The following is a 20,043-nucleotide window of genomic DNA, read 5'->3' on the forward strand; positions in this document are numbered from 1 at the left end:
ACAGAGTAAAAAATAAATTATTTTGAACTTCTAAAATGCTAGTAATAATTGTAGACAGCTAAACTACAGACTAAAAATGATTGCAAAGACAAATCACAGATAGTTTAAATGGCATTTACTTGATATCTAAAATGCTCGATCTGTTATAGATGTAAAAGGGATTCATCTGGAAATACAAGAAGCTTTAGTTCTGCAGTGTGAATCCCATGGTTGAGCTCTCTTGCAGCCACTCAATATCATTGAGGCTCTGTGGACAAAGATTCACATGCAACTATCATGCCTCGGAATTCAGATAATGTACAATATTGGATGTTATAGCCCTAGCTTAAGTTAGGAAGATGGACAGTTTGTTAGCCTAGTGCATGTTTCTGTCAGGGCTTTTATACATGTATATAAGAAAATATATTTTCCCACTGAAAGGCAGCAGATGACGTTGTAAATCTTTTAGTTTAGAAAAGGAAATTGTGTACCAAGTAGGGAAATATAAAATGCAATATCAAAGCACAGAATGTTTGAAAACAGGCATTAAAGGGAGAACGATTATCTAGGCCTCATAATTTCCTGCTGATAGAGATTTTCATTTTCAGGAGAGAATTTCAATCTTCTACTTCTCTTGGAAGTTTAAGTTGTTATCAATTTCCTATACTTGATATTAGTTGTCATCAATTTCCTATACTTGATATTCTGGAGTACTGAGCATGATATCAATGGACATCTAGTAAACTAAACATCAGCACTTTGCTAGGAGGAAAGCTTATAGTATTTATTTGTATAAATGTTATTAAAATTATAGTTAGATGAGTGATAAATGCAGGTTAGTAAAATAAATAAAAAATTAAGTTTGTGTAGCTGTTATCAGAAAGGTATGAACTTGGGCATTTTTTAATCTGTGTCTTGTATTAGATTTTGAAGCAGCATTTCTTCTCTTAGAACTGTAACAGATATTTCAATATATAAACTACAAGTGAATGAACAAAATAGTTACAAACTGTTGCTGTCAAAATCTCAGTAATGGGCCTTTACTGACACTGGTGATGTTCTGTTTTCTTTTTAAACAGTTTGCTTTAACAATATGCTCTCAGCCACCCCTTTTTACTACAAATAAAGGTATCTATTCTATATATAGATATAGATATTCTATATCTATAAGATTTGAGTCAAGAGTTTTAATTTCAAGAGAAAATGATGTGTGTTTTCTTTGGGATGGTGAATGTGGGATTTCACAACTTTGAATGAATTTAAAGATTTTAGGAATTCTCTCCAACCACAAATTGAATAAAATAATAAGTAAGACTAAGACTTTTTTAATTATTTTTTTTCTTGTCTATTAAATAGTAAGGAAAAATCTAAGCAGAAGCTAAAATTTCAGAAGCTTATGCACCACATAGAGCTCTTGCAAAACAGGCACTTCACTGTACATTCAGTCACTCATAATAAGAAAGGATGTATATACAGAATATTATTAAAATTTACTATGACACCATGAAATTGCATAATGATTATGTAAATATAGATAACTGACAATATAGCTGAAAAGACTTCATTTTCAAAATATTTAAATTCCAAAATATTTTTTTTAAATGAGAATTTTATGAACTTTAAAAAAAAAGTACAAAACACAAAATATGTCAGGATTTGTGTTACCAATCATTCTAGGGAATGATTGTGGATAATACAAATATGAGAATTATGTTCATTTCTTAGTGTTGTCTTCAACACCATGATTATTTTAGAGTCCTCTTATAAATACAGTATCTTTTGTTAGAAGTTAGAAAGCTGTGGAGGTTGGGGGGGTCAGAAAAAGTAGTAGCTGAAAAACACCTTTTTATTTATTTGTGGAAGCGAGGGAACTGAGTGGGCCGTGAATTATGGAGCCTTTCAGGAAGGAAGTGCTTCAGATAACAGCAAAAATTCAGCACAGCCTTCTGTAAAGGACAAGAAGCTCTGCATTCACCAGCATAGGCACAGTTTATATCTGCTGAACTGGATGTCCTTATATAGATTATACAATCAAACAACAAATAAATATGTAGTTAATATTATTATCTGACCAAAAAATGTGTCTGTTAATCCTGACACATGTTTTAGATGTAATGGAAGAAAAACACTGTGGTACTACAAAATCATCTTTTAGTGAGCAGCGTTGCATGTTAGACTCATACCCACATTATATATATATATATATATATATATTTTTTTTTTTTTTCCTGTTTTTAAATATGCACATAAAAGAAAACAAATGTCAAGCACATTAGTGTAATTAAGGACTGGAGGAAAATCATTGATCCTTTTTTGAAACTGCTGATAAATTTAGCTTTACATCATTGCTGGATTTCTTCAGATGATCAGATAGAAATAGAAGTCAGCTTAGCTAAGTTCTTTCCCCTGTGGCTTTGCTTTTTGTGTTTCTGAGGAACATGTGTAGTACATTTTCGTTATATTATTGACTGCCTGGGAAGAAATCAATGGGGAAGGGTATGGAAACACTGAGAGAGGGAGGAGAGTTGATATACTTTTTTTCAGAATCTGAAGCACTGAGTTGAAACCACATGCTTCTTATATTCTTAGGTTTTCAGAAAAAACAACAAGCAAGTGGTTGCAGCTCTTTGAAGGTAGTGGAGTTCCATATGGTCCAATCAACAATATGCAGCAGGTATTCTCGGATCCACAGGTTGGTTCTTGCCCAGTATTTTCTATACTTTTACTAGTGTTTTACAACTGCTGAATAATGATCACTTTTCCTGCCACTCTAACCAGATTTCAGCTTCTTTAAAATGGGATTTGAGAATTATATGGGGGTTTGAGTTTAAGGCCAATAATATCGTATAAGTAGAAGTAAATATAGATCCCTAAATGAGTTATGTGCTTGGGAACACAGACTTGGCCATGATGCATTGAACTGTAGGTGTTCTCTATGTCTTGTATGCAGTCTATCTTTCAAAAATGGCTGGTAAAGGAAGGAAAGAAACTCTAATAGATCCATAATATCATTCTATCATATATACATTCAAGTAACTTACTTGCTGTCCACAAGCAACCAGTTTTCTGTACGGAGTACAGATGACCAGAATTTAGAGTTTTGGAGGGGAAAAAAATATATATATGTATATTCACTGATCCCTTCCCTTCTCTTCACACTGTGGATTATGTTTGTTTAAAGGGCCTAACACAAACTCAACTATACTGTCTTGAATGGTGTAATAGTCTTTACAGTTCTTCTATATTGCAGTGAATCTTAAAATTAAATTTCTACTAATGGAAATAACAAGAGAAATAATTGGCTATAGCATGAGAGGTGGGGGGAAGGAACCAGTCTTTTGTGTGTCCTCGTCTAAAAAAGAAGTGTTTGTCAGGAGTGCAAATACAAATGTTGTCCTAGGGGAAAAACAAACAAAACAACAAAAACATGCAAATCAATCTTTATCATAAGGGAATAAGTTTACTATAAATGGTTGTTATAAATATGTTTACTGTACTTTTAGAATGGTAAGAGAACATTTGTAAGGCTACCACAAGGACAGAAATTTCTTTCACAGATAAATGTGCTCTTTTTCCTTAAAATGATGTAGTACCATGCTGTAGAGCATGTGTGGGCCAAATTTTTCACTTCATAATTTTCACAGGGTTTATGTTTATGGTTGAGCTTTGAAGAATGTACAGCAAGAGTCTTTATGTTATTCTGAACTTAGTTGACTTGGCTGTGCTTGGGACAACGTTAAAAAAAAGTCTTTTTTTTTTTTTTTTTTTTTTGATGCTGCATCAAATATTAAAAAGTCAATTGCCCTATAAGACTGCTTTTAAAAGGTCATATGTTGTGGCATGTCTGCTACCTCCCAAATTGAAAAAAAAAGATTAGTGTGGTTATCTTGTTCTTAGAGTTCATCTAAATATTAAATAACCTGTCAGAGTTAACCTGTCCATGAAAGGTATCACAGTGCTTTCCAATAGTGGCAGGTTTTTCAATTTTTTTCCCATTAAGAGTAATACTGATTTTTGTTTGTATGCTTTTCTTTTCTCCTTATGAAACTACTTGAAAAAGTCTCTTCTACACTCTTCTTTGAAATAAATGGCACTCAGTGACCATGTTTTTATTACTGTTGGAAATGAAATGTCAGTATTTCTGGTAATGTCCGATGTTATACTTAGGTTTAATTTCTGATGCTGCCTACCTCCTAAAGCATTCTCTCACAATTCTTTTTCTCTTCAATTGTGTGTGTGTGTGGGAGAGAGTCTATCCAGTCCTTTCCTCTTCTTTCTCAAAATATGAAGCCTTGTTGACATTCTAAAGTATTGCTCTTATATTTACATCACTTCACATAAAGTTAAGCCCCCCACTCCATCTTTACATATCTAAGAGGCTATCCAGGAGATGAGCAATTTGGAATAGCATACTCAGTTTCTTCAGCGCAGTTTGCTATCTTCTTGAATTTTTATTTTGGTAGTGACCACTTCAGACCTTCACAGGACTCATTGACCTGTACTTTGGATTCAGATACTTAGGGCCAGTTCAAGCAAAGATTTTCACCTTCACATTTGTTCTGAAGTACAGCTTTTTCTATTGTACCTTGTCCAGTCTGCCTTCACTTGCTCATCCTTTTGCTGTTGTGTAGACAGCATGCATCTGGGATAAACACACATGCTTGTGCATAGCTTTGCTCTTTCATAACCTAGTCTGTAATTTTGGTTTCTGAAGCCTCAGAAAGCATGAGAGTGCCTTGGGACAATGTACAGACTAAGGAGAAATCTATCTCAACACCTCAGAATCTGGAATCCAAGAATCTTCTCACTCTGAAGTCCCAGTTATGTAAAGGAAGAAACAGCACACACCAAAAAGAACATGCTGTAATCACAACAAGAAAAATCTTATGTGTAAAGCTCAGTCATTAAATATGAGGATGTAATAATTCTCTACAACATTCCCGTTATAATGTGGGGTTTCTTCTTGTTTGTTTTTACCAGGCTCTATTTAGATCAGAAAATGTATTTCTAAGAAAGTTGCCACTTAGTTTGTGAGTAATAGCTTTACTTAACAATACTATATAGCAACAAGTATAAATACTTACACTAAACCTGGTGATACATCAGTATAGGCAAACTTCAATCTACTGCTAACAGATGGTGCTTAGATTTTGTTGATTTCTTCCATTTTAAGTGTTATCAGCAGAACTGGATCTGAACACAACTCCATTTTTTATTTTATTGCCATTATCTTCCTAATCTATAGATCTGAATACCCGTAAGGTAGATGTCTTTCATTATAAGTGCAGTCTTGCACCATTGGTTACCAAGGTGTGCTATGCGCATGTCAACAGTCTTCAAAGCACATGCTGGCTCAGCTGTTAGCAGTGCTTCAAAAGATGCAATGAGCTGTTAGCAGCCAAAGACAGAAGTCCTTGGAACTGTTGGAATAATACAAAGGAGTAACAGAAGTACATGCAAGTCTGAGGAGATAGGAAAGACCAGCTAAAAGAGGTGACTAAAATGGTCTAACGGAACTTAATCACCTACAGGTGGGTCATGTTTTCAAATTTTATTTTAACTAAAAGGACCTCAGAACCCTGAAGGCCAAGAGGGGTTTGTATAACTGCTTCTATAAACTGAGATAAAACAACACATTTTTTGGTCCCAGCACATATTGTTAATATCATTAGCAGTTTCAATCATACTCCAAGTGAACTGCCAAAAACCATGGATTTTTTATTTTTCACTAAGCTGGAATGCCAGCTGATACTGTTTTTTCCATGAATGGAGTAAAATGTCCACTTTTCCCACCGATTATAATCTTTTATTCATTTGTGAAGCTAAAATGGATACCACAGGCTAAGTGCTGCAAAGTAAATCAGTCTGTGGATAGGAGTACAAGCTTAGATGTGTGCTTGTGCATGGATAGTTAAAAGGGCTGAGAGAAAGAGAAGCAGATTTTGTAGTAGAGAAGACCTCTTTTTTAAAAACAAGAGGGAGGAAATAATGTTTGTAAAAGTTCTTACAAACTCTAAATAGTACAGTATAGACTATTTTCATGAAACTTTTTATAGTCATACTTCTTCAAGCTATTTTTTAAAAATATGTTCTTTTAACCAGGCCAAGATAGTACAAAACATTAAAGGAATTCTTAAAACGTTTTAAAAACTTACTAGTGACCTCAGTATGGTCCTATTTAGCATACCCTGGGGAACATGTGTATGAAATACAGTGTGGTTTGAGGTTTTCCAAACAAAACAAACTTAAAAGAGAATACAATTTTTAATAGAAACTATTCAAATTCTCCCAAAAGATAAAACAAAACAAAAACAGGTACGTGCTGTACTGCAGCTAACTATGAAAGAACAAAGATCTTTGCTGGTTAAGCAAGGCAAATAAATGCTTTTCTGTTGTTGTTGTTTTGTTTCCTTTAAAGCGTTATCCTCCCTTTTTCTTGCAACGTAATTTTTTTTTCATTCCTTATACAATGTCATTACTTCAAGTGACTGACATATATAAGAAGTAACAGAGCAACCCAAGAATATTATAAGCAGTTTGTTAGCTAATGTTTTACCAGACTAAATCAGTGTGTGTTGATGAATATTACTATATCAATGCTGCTTTGCCGAAAATAAAAATGAGCCATGCAGTGGTACTTTTTTCCTCTTTTCAAAGCAGTTACAGTCATACCACACAAGTTGAGTACATCAGGTGTAAGACATCACCCTGATGCATCACTTCTGAGAAATATGGGGAGGGAAATATCGGAGCTGAAATATCACAGCTGGCCCTGATTTCAGCTCCTGCCAAACACCTGCAGACTCTAAAAGGATACCAAAACAAAACTCCACCCTGTGGCAAGAGGCCATCCCTTAACAACTCTTCCCTGACTTTGCATCACTATAAAATTTAATTTAACATTTTTTACAGAAACCTTAGTTTTCCTGTCCCAGAAGACCATTACAGTGCCTTTAGCCATTTCTCTGAATATGCCTCAGGAAAGAAAAAAACAAAACAAAACAAAAAAAACCCCTGACAAACTACCAGATAACTGAAGTACTGAAATATTTGATAGCTGGAATTTATCTGACATTTATTATTTGTGGAAACTTAGAAAACAGGTAGGTTTTTATTAACCTCCGGATCATCTCTTATTTTCGAAGTAATTTCAGAATGGCTTGAACACATTCTGGCAAAAATTTCATAGCATCTGTTAAAGTTTCTACAATCAATGTTGTGAACACATAGAACAGGAAAACATATAGTGATGTTGTGATTTTTTTTTTTTTTGTAAGAATCCTATGCATGTCTGTTGATGGTTTTGTGATTGTTGCTTTTTGTTCCCCTTCACTCCCTCCCAAATATAGTGACAGATTTTATGGACCATGTCTTTAATTGTTATTCTTTGTTGAAAGAGACTTTTGTGGCCCGCTGATGGCTGTCCCAAGTCAAATGAAATTATATTCATTTCCATAATACTGCAGAGATTTTTTTTCTTTTTTTCATTTTACATACAGAGTTTTCTGCAACTGAAAGCAGTTGATGCAGGTCCGAGGTATTACAATGTGTCTGGAAATAATTCCTAACAGACAAGAGAAAGAGAGGAATTAAATTTTACATGTGTCTATTAAGTACTAAAACTGGTTGGAAAATATCTGATGGAATGTTTTTCCATTTAAAAATGCCAATTCATTGAAAGTGAAACATCCCCATGAAGGTGTCTACAATTAAATTCTGTCCTGAAACAGAATTTGAGCTCTATTCCTGCTTGTTTTTGCTAAGTTGAAAGTGTGTACTGTCTGGCTTTGTCTTGGTGTTTCAAGCCAACTTTTTAACTTCAATTTTTAAATTTTATGCAATGAAAAAAAAAAAAAAACACAAAACAACCACCAAACCATACCCTGACCTTTAATTTTGTCAAAAGTAGCTCTTTTGTACTAAATTACAAATGTTTTTAGGCTTTTTGGTCTGTGTGAAGTTTAGGGAAGTTGATGCTGTTCTGAAGTGGAAAGCATTAAGGAATGTAATACAGTTTGAAGAACTGAAATGGAAAATTTAGTTCTAACACTTTGTAGTTTGTGATTCCCACATATGCACAATCATGCAGGCTTTATATAAATTATGAGATTGATATCCAGATGTTACAAAAAAAGGGCTCAGAATGAGACATCACTTGTATTCTCGTGTGAGGAATATTGTAATAGAAGTGTTTAAATTTTGCCTGCGGTGAAATGTGGTCCATTGCTATGCCATATCTTTGTCTGGCCTGCTTGTTTTACAACAAATAGTGGAATGCTTATGGTGGAGGCATCTTGAAATATGTTGGGTTTCTAAATAAAAATATATGGTTATCTTTATATTAATGGTAGGCTTTGGTTTGTACATACATGTAATACACATCTATTGTTTAGGTAAGAAAAATAAAGAAGGAAGCTCAGCATTTTCTACTCTGAGATTATATTTTGAGTTGCTTATAACTTTGCAGAATTTAATAATTTGATCTAAAATTTCCAGTGATAGTTGTCTGCCTACTCGTGAACTGTATTTGGAAATATTTTAGATAAAATATCTTGAGAACAAGTTTACAGATATCTGTAAACTTTATTTATTTATTTATTTATTTTTGCTTAGAGCTCTTCTGCCCCTTCTTAGAGAACAAGTTAAGTAGTTCTTCCACAAAGTGGTTTGGACAGAAATGTGACTGCAGTGTCATGAATGAGCTTTTTTTGCTGCCCCCTTCCCCCCCACCCCCCCCTCCCCTTCCTTTTTTTTTTTAAGGCTGTGGAAGAGATGCTGGCTATGAATAATGAGCAATGGAGTCCCTGGACAGTGCATGCAAAAGATGAGCTTTCACCTGTTACCACTCATTCTGGTCCTTTGTGTATTTTGTGAGCTGAAAGCTGTCAGATTTGCTTAAGACCCAAATGAGAAATTGTTTAAGTACAGTAGATAAAAGTTTTAGGCTTAATTTTTATAGAAGTTGAATGTCAGACAAGAATCTCTTCCTGCATCTGCCACACAGTTCACACATGATTTTGAGAAAGTCCTTTAAATCAAAGTGTTAAAAATTGCTCGCTAATTATGTGCTGCTGCTTCTTATTATTTTGAGCATGTTCCTTGTGACACTGTATACTACATATACAGTATTAAGTGTTCTCATGGATCTGAATGAAACTGTTGAAAATATGTTTTGGTCACTTTAAAACATAATATTGTTGAAAAATTTAAAAATCCTAATGCAGCAGTTCTACCCTTAGATTTCCCTGTACTATTCTCCCTTAGCCATGAAACTGGGACTCATCTAAAAGCAGTATTTTAAAGATGAAGTAGTTATGCTTCTGAAAAGTATAGCTTCTAAGATGAGAGCACCAGAGAAATAACCCTGTGCGAAATTATTTTTGTGTGATTTGTGTGAGAAATATTGCAGTAAGGCGTGCAACTACACCTTACTTACGAGAAATAGAAATTCTTTTGAATAGCATTTGCTTCACTGAAGGAGGAAAGAGCCTAACAGGTCATCTGAGTATGAGCTTCAAGCTTGTCTTTTATTTTTCTGTGCTAGCAAGCAGATGATGCTCAATAGAAGCATTTTGAATGTTCTCTTCTAATTTCTTTTAAAATGTGTGTATATATGTGAATTGTATGTCTTATGCATGTGCAAATAGTATGAACTTCCATCAAGGTAAGAGTTGTACAAATATTTCTCAGTAATGGAAAAAAAATTCTCAAAAGCATCTTACTAGTGGTCCATTCTCATTTAAAAAAAAAAAAAAAAAAGCTGTGCTTAAAAACATTTCAGTCAATGCCATTTAAAGGTAGGAAGGGTTACCTAGCCTTTTTGGGAACACCCTTCTAGAAGGAGATTGCTGCAAAACCTGAACATGGCTTTTTGACCAAAGAGCAGAACAATTTTTTTTTTTTTAAGCCTTAAAGTCTTTGTTAGGTCTCATGGTTAGGAATCCATAATATGTGTTACAGCCTTGACACCAAAACTCCTTGCGTAGTTTCTGTCCCTGTAGGAGTTACGTGCTGGTTTCCTGATCTTGCTGGTCATTGATGTCAGTTGGTTTCAAAGAATCTGTACTTGGAACTTTGCTCTACTGGAGTATGGTCAGGATAACACCATCCATCCTTAGATAGATGTAGTTTAGTGTATTGAGCTAGGTAATGTGTAACTTCTTAGAAATCCCTTACAGAGCATGAACTTTCATTCATATAAGCTGTGTAAATTGAAGGTCAAAAGAGTTTTTAATTAAGCAAGTTATTGCATTTATCCAAAGTTTGATGACTATCAAGTCTGTTATGTGTTTGGGGCTGGGGGGAAATATCTCTATTTGTCTATTCCTTCAAGTCGTGCAGCCTGAACAGAGAGTTTGTCTGCTGAAGGCCAAATGACTCAGTAAACTGTGTAGAAGCTTTCTTTATCTGAGCGGTTGCTGAACCATTGTTGGAAAATAGTGGCCGGTTAAACATGGATCTTCTTTACTTTCCCTGTAGTCTGTAAATTGTATCTATATTGTCTGTTGGTTTACTGAATAACAAGACCATAGATGGTCAAGCAAGAGATTTTATTTTATTTTATTTTTTTACTTCAAAACATTTTTTTTTTCCTAAGTAGATGTCTGCTTACTTAGGAAAACATATAGTAGGGTCAATAATAAACACGGGTATTTCAGACTGAATTTTAGATGTGCTTCAAGTATATAACTGCTTCCAGCAAAGGGTTACTTTTTAAGCTTCTTATTGTATTTTTATATATTGAAAACTAATTGCTACCCTGTCTCATTGGACTTCATATGAAGATAACCTGGATTTTTCTTTCTTTCTCAGAGACCATGAAGGGTAGGTTTTGTGATTGGTCTTGTTCACTTTCAAATAGATTGGTTTGTAATCAATATAACTGGCATGGCACATCCTTGTAGTGCAAATTATGTTTTGTAGGCATAAAAATATCAATGATATTCTGGATAATAATTATTTGGTACCTTGTGCTTCTGTAGCTGCTTTGAGAGATTCTGATGATGATATTTGTATTCCAGCAAGGAAGAAAATAAAAAGGAATTGCAGAGACTAAACTGTGAAGATCAGGCTTTAGTTATCATTTGATCTTCAACTGCTTTCTCAGAGTGCTCAATTCAATTCAAAACCCTTATGGCTTGAGCTAAGCTTTTCCTGTCATCCCGAAATTATGAGATAGTTATGAGATTTCCTCTTCTCATCAGCCTAAGTTCGTCTTGGAGACCCACTCATTTCAGAAAGTGTTTTTTTTTTTTTTTTCTTTTTAAATTTTCTTTTTCCCTCCACCCTGCAGATAAGATACTGACATGTTCACTTTGCACTGTACTTGCACAGTAATATTAAAAAAAAATAAAAATACTGTTTTAGTTTTATGTTTCTTGCTGACAAGGAGGAATATTTGAGCCATGAAAAGGCAAGTATGTAGGCTGAGTAGGAGTGGATATTCTAAGACTTAGATTTCTAACCACCACAAAAAGACACTAATTAGTCAGGGAAGCTTTCTCTGTCATTGCTGTTTTCCTTCTCATCCCTGACTGGTTTTGTGTAGGTTTCTATGATGATTCAAGTAGGCAGTTTGTAAAGAAGCAGGCAATATTTCTTCACTGTGCATGGTTGCTGAGGCCAGGAGCATTATTACCATTGTTTTTAAGAACTCATCCTAAGCTTAAAACTGGCTACAGCATTTGGATGTCAACACTCTGAGCATCCAGCCACATGTTGAAATTTTCTCCACACAATTTCAATTGGCTACTTAGCAACTGTAGTATTTAATTATAACAATTTAGATATTTGTTGTGTAAGCTGTGTAATTTTGGAGTATAGGTTTTAGGGGTAAATCTTCTTTTGAATCACATACAAATCTTCATTAATATTTTTGGTGATCTTGGGTGCTCCTCAGAACTTTTAGTTCTGAAAAATAATCTAGGTATATTGTTACCTTTAAAAAAAAAAAAAAAAAGAAAAAAAAAAAGGAGTTCCAAGTCTTGATCAGGTTTACAAAAAGGCCTTTGGGATAACTCAATTGAATTTTAGTTGTCTAGAATGACACCTGAAATACATCAAAGCTCACATGAGAGGAAAATGTATTTATATTCTTGTGCATGTGTGTAATGGCCTATTAAAATAAACATTCCTCTAAAGAAAGAGTCACCTCAATGTGAAAATAGTGCTTGAAGATGATTAATGATAGTACTAAATGTGGAGATCCTGAGTCACACATGAGGTGGACAGAGAGAACGATACTTTGGGAGTTTTGAGCCAAGTTTACGAATGGCATGAGAAAGTCACGAGGATAAATGGAGATGCCAAGCAGACAATATTTACACTGTGCATTCCAGTTTAATTTCTAAGAACAAGTGGTAAAAAGAGAGACTCTTTAGAAATCAAAACAAACAAAAATATAAGAACTGGAAGTTTATCTCTATTATTTCAATATCCATGATATAAACATTGATGTTAAAACCCACATTACAATTTAAAGACTACTTTTCCTTTTCTGACTAGCCTGAAGAATTGGGCATTTCCAAGATGATCCTTTGCAGCCTCTTAGAAACTTCTTAACATGGTGACAAGTTAGCAAGGTGGCAGAAGGAAGGTAGTTCCATAAGACACCTTATAAGTCCTAGGTGTGCGAGTATTTCTTCTAGGTTCCAGACAATGTTCAGCTGAACCCCCGTAATACAGTGAGATTAACCTGATGCTGAAATTAAACCTCTGCATAGGGTTTCTCAAGACAAAAGGGCACACAAGAACTCAACTGTAAAAGATGACTTTACTTCCTTGACAGTCTGGATGTGAACTACTCCAAAAGGATTTTAAGAAAACTGAGAACTATGGAAGACTTCTCCAATCTTCTAAAGCTAACCAACTCTTTGGTCAGAAAGATAGTTTGGACAACGAGCTTTAAAATTCAAGTGTATCATCTAAACTATTACTCTTTTTTAGCATCTCTATAAGGTAATGGGCATACTTTCTTAACATACGATTCAGGAAAAATGATAATTTCTGAAAACAAATTGACCAGAAGGATGGTTATTTCGATTAGAGAAAGAGTGCTTCTTTAAAAAAAAGACAATGAAAACAACAATACAACCCACCAACCAAGCAAAAAGACTATAGTCATTGCCAAATGCTGATGAAGTGCTTGAAATAATTTATTTGCCATATTATATTTGAGAACAAGTATTCAAGAGGTGTATTTGTATGCACATATTGTGGCACTCAATATGCTTTAGATTATGCTCTCAAACTTCAGATTTTTTTTGTACTTTTCTCCTTCTTGAATTCTATTTTCAGCTTTGTAATCAAGAACTGCACATGTTGGTTTTGAAAAATGTTTTAAAATTCCTCTAAAGCTGTCCATGCCCTTGGTCATAGAGTTGTGAGGGATATTGCTTCCTGTAGTTAATCCATGATGAACACTAGGCATTGGAAATTGAGGGTGTCAAATATATGTGGGAGTTTCAAAAAGCAGGCTGTGTCTCCTACCAACCTCCACAGATTTGAAGGTTGGTGTTCCCCCAAGCTCAACTTTGGAGAGAAGATTTTGCCAAATGTAGTCAGATGCTCCCCTGACATGGTGCAAGCAACTGAAGTGCCTTTTCCTTAATTCAAATCCAAAGTGGACAGGATCAGAAACACCATTTAGCATCTGCATATCTTATTTTTATTTCTACTACTGTATTTCTACAGGGTCACAAATGAGGGGAAGGAAGAGGTAGGTTTTCTCTTCCCTTGTTATGGTGGAGGCTATACATTTATCTAAAACAGCTGAATTCTCTCTTCCAATCATCAAGATACAGACTTTGAATTTTAGAGAAACTTTTATGTTTAAATTCTGTAATAATGGATTTTGTGGAAAAAGCAACTACAAAAAATCGAAACACAAACCTTCTCCTGTTTCCATTTACCCATGAGAATTCATGAAATCAGAAGAGAATAGTACTTGCTGAGAACAGGAGTGTGCCAAAAAAAAAATAAATAAAAAAATCCTGAATTTATGTTATGATGCTCCCTTGCAATTAGGGGCTACTTTGTACAGGGAAGTGGGAAGAAGCATTTTCTGAAGGGAGACAGCATCTTCCAGTTTCTGAAGTTATCATGATATTATTCTACTCAATTTTCTCGATGCTGTCAGCAGGTAAACCTGACTTCTTGTTTGTACCAGATTCATCAAACACATGGTTTTGATAAAGGAATCTGTTACATTGCACAGTTTATCATATAGGTTTGCCACCTTTAATGTATGTTTTATCATAGGAATCAGCTATCTGTTGATGACTTTCTTCATTTGTTTTGGGCTATGTTATTTGTTCTAGTTAAGAACTGCAGTAGCAAATTATATATATATGTATATATGTAGCAATATATATATATGTTTATATATATATATTATGTCTCTTACTACTGAAAAGTACTAGCAGAAGAAAAGGAAGCTGGAAGCATGCAGTAGGCAGATACTTTAATGCTACTATGACATTATTTTTCATTTTTATATGTTTTTCAAGCTGATAATTCTTTATTTTTAACATTTTCCTTGTGAATCTAACATTAAATACATACAGTGTGAATTTTCTGTATGTAGTATTTATGCATAAGTTATCCTATTTCACAGTATTTACCAGGGGAAAGTTAAGTTACATTGATGCAGTATTCTGTTACACATTATTCTCTACCCTAAACCAACATACTTGAAAGGAGAGAGAATTTGCAGGGCAATTCCTATTGATAGTAAGGACTTGCTGCGTTTTTCAGTGTTAACTTCCTGGCCTGAGGATGTAAGAACATGCCTTTAATAGGAATATGTACTTGAGGGTTTAGTAAGTCATGTGTTTTGAAACACAGAAGATATATCCTTAATACAGAATGATTTTTTTAAATTACCTTTTTTCTGTCCTATGCTGTCCACTCCAGTAAATATGCTGCTATAACTAGAAGCAATTAAAAAAAAAAAACAAAAACAAAAACAAAACAAAACACACACACACACACACAAAAAAAAAACATTTTCAAAGACATTCATTATCTCTGTGGTAAAATTTCAAAATGTTTGAAAATTTAAATAGCATACCTTTATGTCTTTTTCCTGTGAGCATGTCCTCAAAATCTAAAAAGCTAAAATATTAGTCAAACTGCTATTCTAATTGAAATCAAAGGCACAGAAAAAACACTGCAATTGTTAATCAAGTAAATATCTATCTCTATGCCATATAGCTAGCAGACTTATAAAAATAACAGCAAATTATAGGTTCCTTGTGAAATATTTGCTATTACAGAACACTCTTCTATCCAGTCATTTTTCTTATTTTAGAGTAAAATGCAAACGTTCATTCTCACAGTATACATTTTACTTCTCTTTTTATATGACTGATGGAAAATAAACATGAAACGAAAGCATGTGGAGATGGTTTATATCTTTACAAGTCATCAAGGAAAGGGTGCAGAAAGAAGTGTTAGTCATTTTACAATACAAAGCACTTTTTCAAGCTTCTTGGCTCGAATTCATTTAAGAAATTTTTTGTTTTGAACATACTAAATTGTGTGGCTATAAGCTTTCAGCTGCTTCAAAAGGAAAGACAGATGCACTTGTCATATTGTAGGTGTACTTTCTTAGAGATTATTGCCCTTGCATTAGTTTAACCTGTGTCAAATCAAGAACCCAGTGCTGCTATTCTAGCTGTCTCTAGCTGACCATCTAAATAATCTCAGAGGTCAGTAAATTGATGGGTGTGATTGCAACTCAGTACTTGTTTATGTATGAATAGAGTTTGCCTTCAGCTATGCCCTTGATTACAAATTAACACAAAATATTGTGATGCAAAAGTTAAAAAGAAAAAGTATATTACAGACAAAGCAGTGTAACTGCTCTACTGATGGCTATGGAGTTGGTTTGTTAATTCACAGCATTTTTGCCTTTTTTTCTCTGATGTAGTAACCAGTATGTAGGACAGCCTTTGGGTGGGTAGAAATATACTTTGATATGAGTATTTTACACTAGATCACCAATTCATTTATAGAGGTCACTATTTTTTTGGAGAGGGTGTGGTGAGCTTTGTGCTAATTACTCAGCCTTGACTACTCAGTAGGTGAAAACAGATAACTGAGAACTCAAAAACCTATTTTATGTTTTGAAAAATAAATGGTTGTGTTTTTTTGTTGTTGTTTTTGTTTTACCTTTTGTCAGGAACATTTTTACTGCATTTTGTGCACATTATATGTGGGAATGAATAAAGTAAAATTGTAAAATCTACACGTAGCAATTACATGTTTGAAATGTATGTGTAGAAAGCAGAACTAGGAATTACTTCACCAATTATAGACCGTAGTCTTGCTGCAGAGAAGTCTTGCCTGCTTGATGTGTGCGGTTAATTAGTAAATAACCATCATGTTTGCCTGACGTTCTGAAAGAGGCTAAAATTGCATATAAAATAGACTGCAGCTTGATTTAGCTGTATTTGAAATCACGACAGGGATGAAAGAAAATATGAAACTTGTTCTTGCTTAGAAAGCTATCTTGTTCTTCTTTATTTTAAATGAAGTTTTTATGTTCTTGCTGTTTTGCCTCTAACTTTAGCATTTATTCAACATCCCTTAAAAAGCTACAGAGTGATAAAAATAAGAACAGGGAGATCACTATAATTGGTAATACCCATTGTTTTCTCTGTTTAGTGGCTGCATGTTTCAGTTGTTTCATCCAAATGACAACATTCTTCCCTGTCCCACTTACTACCCTGTCTTCAAGTCACTGCAGCACCTCTCAGGAAAGCAAAATACTAAGTACATTTGCTCATCTAACAATGTTTTCTGTTAACTAAAGCAAAACATTTTTGCTCATGTGTATAACTTCATACTGTCACGAATCCTTCCTAGCAAAGAAGTATTCAACAGATAAACATTTATTTACTGCTTCCTTGAACAAATTAATGTATGGTCTTGACTGACTTTCTTCTGACAGGGAAAATATGGCTTAAAGGTAGTGGAGGTTTTTTTTTTTTTGTATTCTTTTAGGCCTTATTATTATTATTTTCAATAAGACAATTATACTACATAAAATTGGGCTTCTCTGGTGAATTCTTCATAAGAGTGGTTCTAGTACAAATGAAATGATTTGTTATTTGTATTGAATTCACTAACTAGATAAAAATATTGTCAAAAGCTTAAATGTGAACAAAATATTAATCAGAGAATCACAGAATTGTCTAGGTTGGAAGAGACCTCAAGATCACCGAGTCCAACCTCTGACCTAACACTAACAAGCCCTCCACTAAACTGTATTGCTAAGCTCAATTAAAGAGGCCATTGAGTATTTTCTATTAGATATGCTGTATCCCAGATCAGAAGAGAGATATGAAGAAATGCTTCCGTCCACTCAGAAACATGATCAGTGTAATAATTATGGTACGCTATTAAGCCTAAGATACTTTTAAGATAGAATTTTTTAATAGCATAAAAATCAATGTGGTCCCCCAAAAGAGGAATGATATCAGTGCTGAGGTTGAATTAATTTAAGTCATTCCTTTTTTTTGATCTAATGAACTGCATGCACACTGAAAAGCTGAAAACTGCACGATACCCACCACTGGCTACTCTGGAAAAGCAGAGCAAGAAGAGAATCTATGGAATAAGTCTAGAAGTAGTTCACAGAAGGGATCTATGAATGCTTGTCTTTGGTTCAGTTCAAACATGTCATGAATTCTAAACAAGATCTGTTCTTCCTGTTCATATTGAGGTTATTTTTTTTTTTTTCCTCTGACCACTAATTCTGATTGGTTTAATTTTTTGATGGTGATGCTGTTCTGTATTCTTTCAAGACTGGATGCTATGATGTTTATCCATTTATACCTAATCTTTTTTTGTCCTCTGCTGGAAATGTCAGTTCCTATTCCTGCTTCTCACTGTGAAAATTATATGGGTCTTTCACTTTTGGCAGATGGGGAAATAATTTTGGTTTCAATATCTTGATGCATTCTCTCAATTCTCTGGTGTGATGGCTGATACACAATCTTAGTTTAACATGTTTTCTCAAGATATATTTTAAATTCTTTAGATCAAGGAATGTGTTTCGTCTGTTCTTTTATGTGCTACATTTCTTTGTAAGCATATTTTCTGAATACCCCAGGGCAATATGAGCAACGTCAATTAAAAGATACACATCGATGCGGAAAAAAAACATAAATGCTACTATGGTGTAGTGTGAGTTCTAGCTGTTGTACTGTGCTGACTACCATAATATTATTTGTGCAATTTAGTGAATTATTTTTTTACTAATTGAAAACTTCGTTTATTTCATGCAGTGCTTCATGGAATATGCAGTACAGTTTGTGTATTCAGCCTTTATATACCCTATGGAATATACAGTAGTCTTGTTTTCCTTGAGTCCATGATGGGGCCAATACTGTTTAACCACTTCATTAATGACCTGAAGAATGTGACAGAGTGAACCTCAGTGAGTTTGCACATGACACCAGACTGGGGAGAGTAGTTGGAGGGTAGGACTGCCATTCAGAGGAACCTTCAAAGGTTGGATGAATGGGCTAACAGAAACCTCATGAAGTTCAAAAAAAAATAATAAAAAAAATCAACCAACCAAATAAAACCTAGCAAACAAAACCAAACAAACAGATATGAAGCCCACTACCTGAAGTGAGATAGAAAAACTACATTCTACAAAACAGGTTAGAGATTGACAGGGTAGAAATGAGCTTTGCAGATGAAGACTTGACTCTTTGTGGACTAAAAACTGAACATGAGAAAACAGTGTGTCATTGTGAGAAATTTAATTCCATGCTGCATTGAAATAGTACAGTTGCAGCATCAAGAGTGCATGTTGACAGGAGGAGAGATGATAAACAAATTGCAGCAAGGGAAATTCTGATTACAAACAAGGAAGAAAAAAATCACAGTAGGGATGATGAGGTTTTGGAATAGAGAAGTTGTGAAATCTCTATCCTCAGGAGATGGTCAGTAAGTGAATGAACTTGAAGCTTTACCTGACTTTAAAGTTGGCCCTGCTTACACAAAGAATTTGGACTGAAAGACTTCAAGATACCTGCTCAACAAAATGACTCTGATTCTAACAATGTATTTAAAGTATGGTTGTGTTAATTGTGCCAAAGGACACAAATACTGGCACTTGACTAGGCAGGAAAGCTAAATGCATGACTATGCAAACATTTCTAAGCAGAGTTTTGTCAGAGTGCAAGTAACAGTTGAAACCAAAATGGTAGGGGACTATCAATATTTAAGTAGTTTAGAGGCATGTTCAATCTGTATTTTCAGCAGGTCTGTTTTTATTTATTTCTTCTTTCAGCTGTCTTTTGTGCCTATTCCTACAGTGGATGACTTTTTTACATTAACAAATTGGTTTGGGTTGCCAGCACCTGCAGAATAAGGAAAAAGGGAGAGATTTCCCTGCCTAAAGGATGTATTTTGAATAACTTTTTCTAGTCTGAATTAAAAAGAAAAGAGAGCGGTGGAGGGGGGGGGGAGTTTTTTTTTAGGGTCCATTACATAAAATAAAAAAGTGCATAAAACAGACGGTTTTATTTAAAGTATCCAAAGCTGATAAGGGGAAAAAAATGGGGATACAACACACAGGCTGCAAATGCAGTTCTCATGATTTAAATCTGGAAGGCTGTACAGTACATCTGTTTAACATCTTGCAGTTTCAAGAACTCTGCCTTGAAAATCTTCTGTCACAGTGACACATGAAATAAAATGTTATGTTATGACTTTCAGATGCAAACCTGTAAAAGGTTTATCTAATAGCATACCATCTTTTTTTAACCCATTACTGCTGCTCACCACTAACTCTTTTGTCAGCAGTTTTGAGATAGACTCTGTTGCATGATGAAAAGAATTATCAACTCAGACTGCAAAAATAATTCTTTAATGACATTAAATAACTTATTTGCCATGTGTAAATGGAAGATTTGTGTATCTGTATAGCTCCTCATCTATTTTCTTTCTCACTTAATATTTTCAGCTATATCACTTTTTGATTAAAGAAAGTTTAATCAAAGTTTATACAAGTTTATATTAGTTCTGACATAAACCTTGAGAACA

General features: G+C 34.2%; 1 protein-coding gene across 27 annotated transcripts in view; it reads left to right on the plus strand.

Moving 5' to 3' along the window:
* The window catches only part of SUGCT (succinyl-CoA:glutarate-CoA transferase), a 324,219-nt gene that overhangs the window by 130,891 nt on the left and 173,285 nt on the right, over positions 1–20,043 (plus strand). For 14 of the 27 annotated variants that reach the window (XM_038174164.2, XM_038174159.2, XM_038174158.2 and 11 more), the window contains one exon: positions 2,569–2,671. The exons of 9 other annotated variants lie outside the window; for them this stretch is intronic. In XM_038174164.2, coding sequence (XP_038030092.1) covers positions 2,569–2,671 — 103 coding nt within the window. Of the gene's footprint in view, positions 1–1,058; positions 1,108–2,568; positions 2,672–4,693; positions 4,724–20,043 lie in introns of those variants that run through there. 4 more of the 27 variants (XM_038174157.2, XM_038174168.2, XM_038174172.2 and 1 more) reach the window with 3 other exon arrangements.

Source organism: Anas platyrhynchos, chromosome 2, assembly GCF_047663525.1.
Source record: "Anas platyrhynchos isolate ZD024472 breed Pekin duck chromosome 2, IASCAAS_PekinDuck_T2T, whole genome shotgun sequence".
Lineage (NCBI taxonomy): Eukaryota > Metazoa > Chordata > Aves > Anseriformes > Anatidae > Anas > Anas platyrhynchos.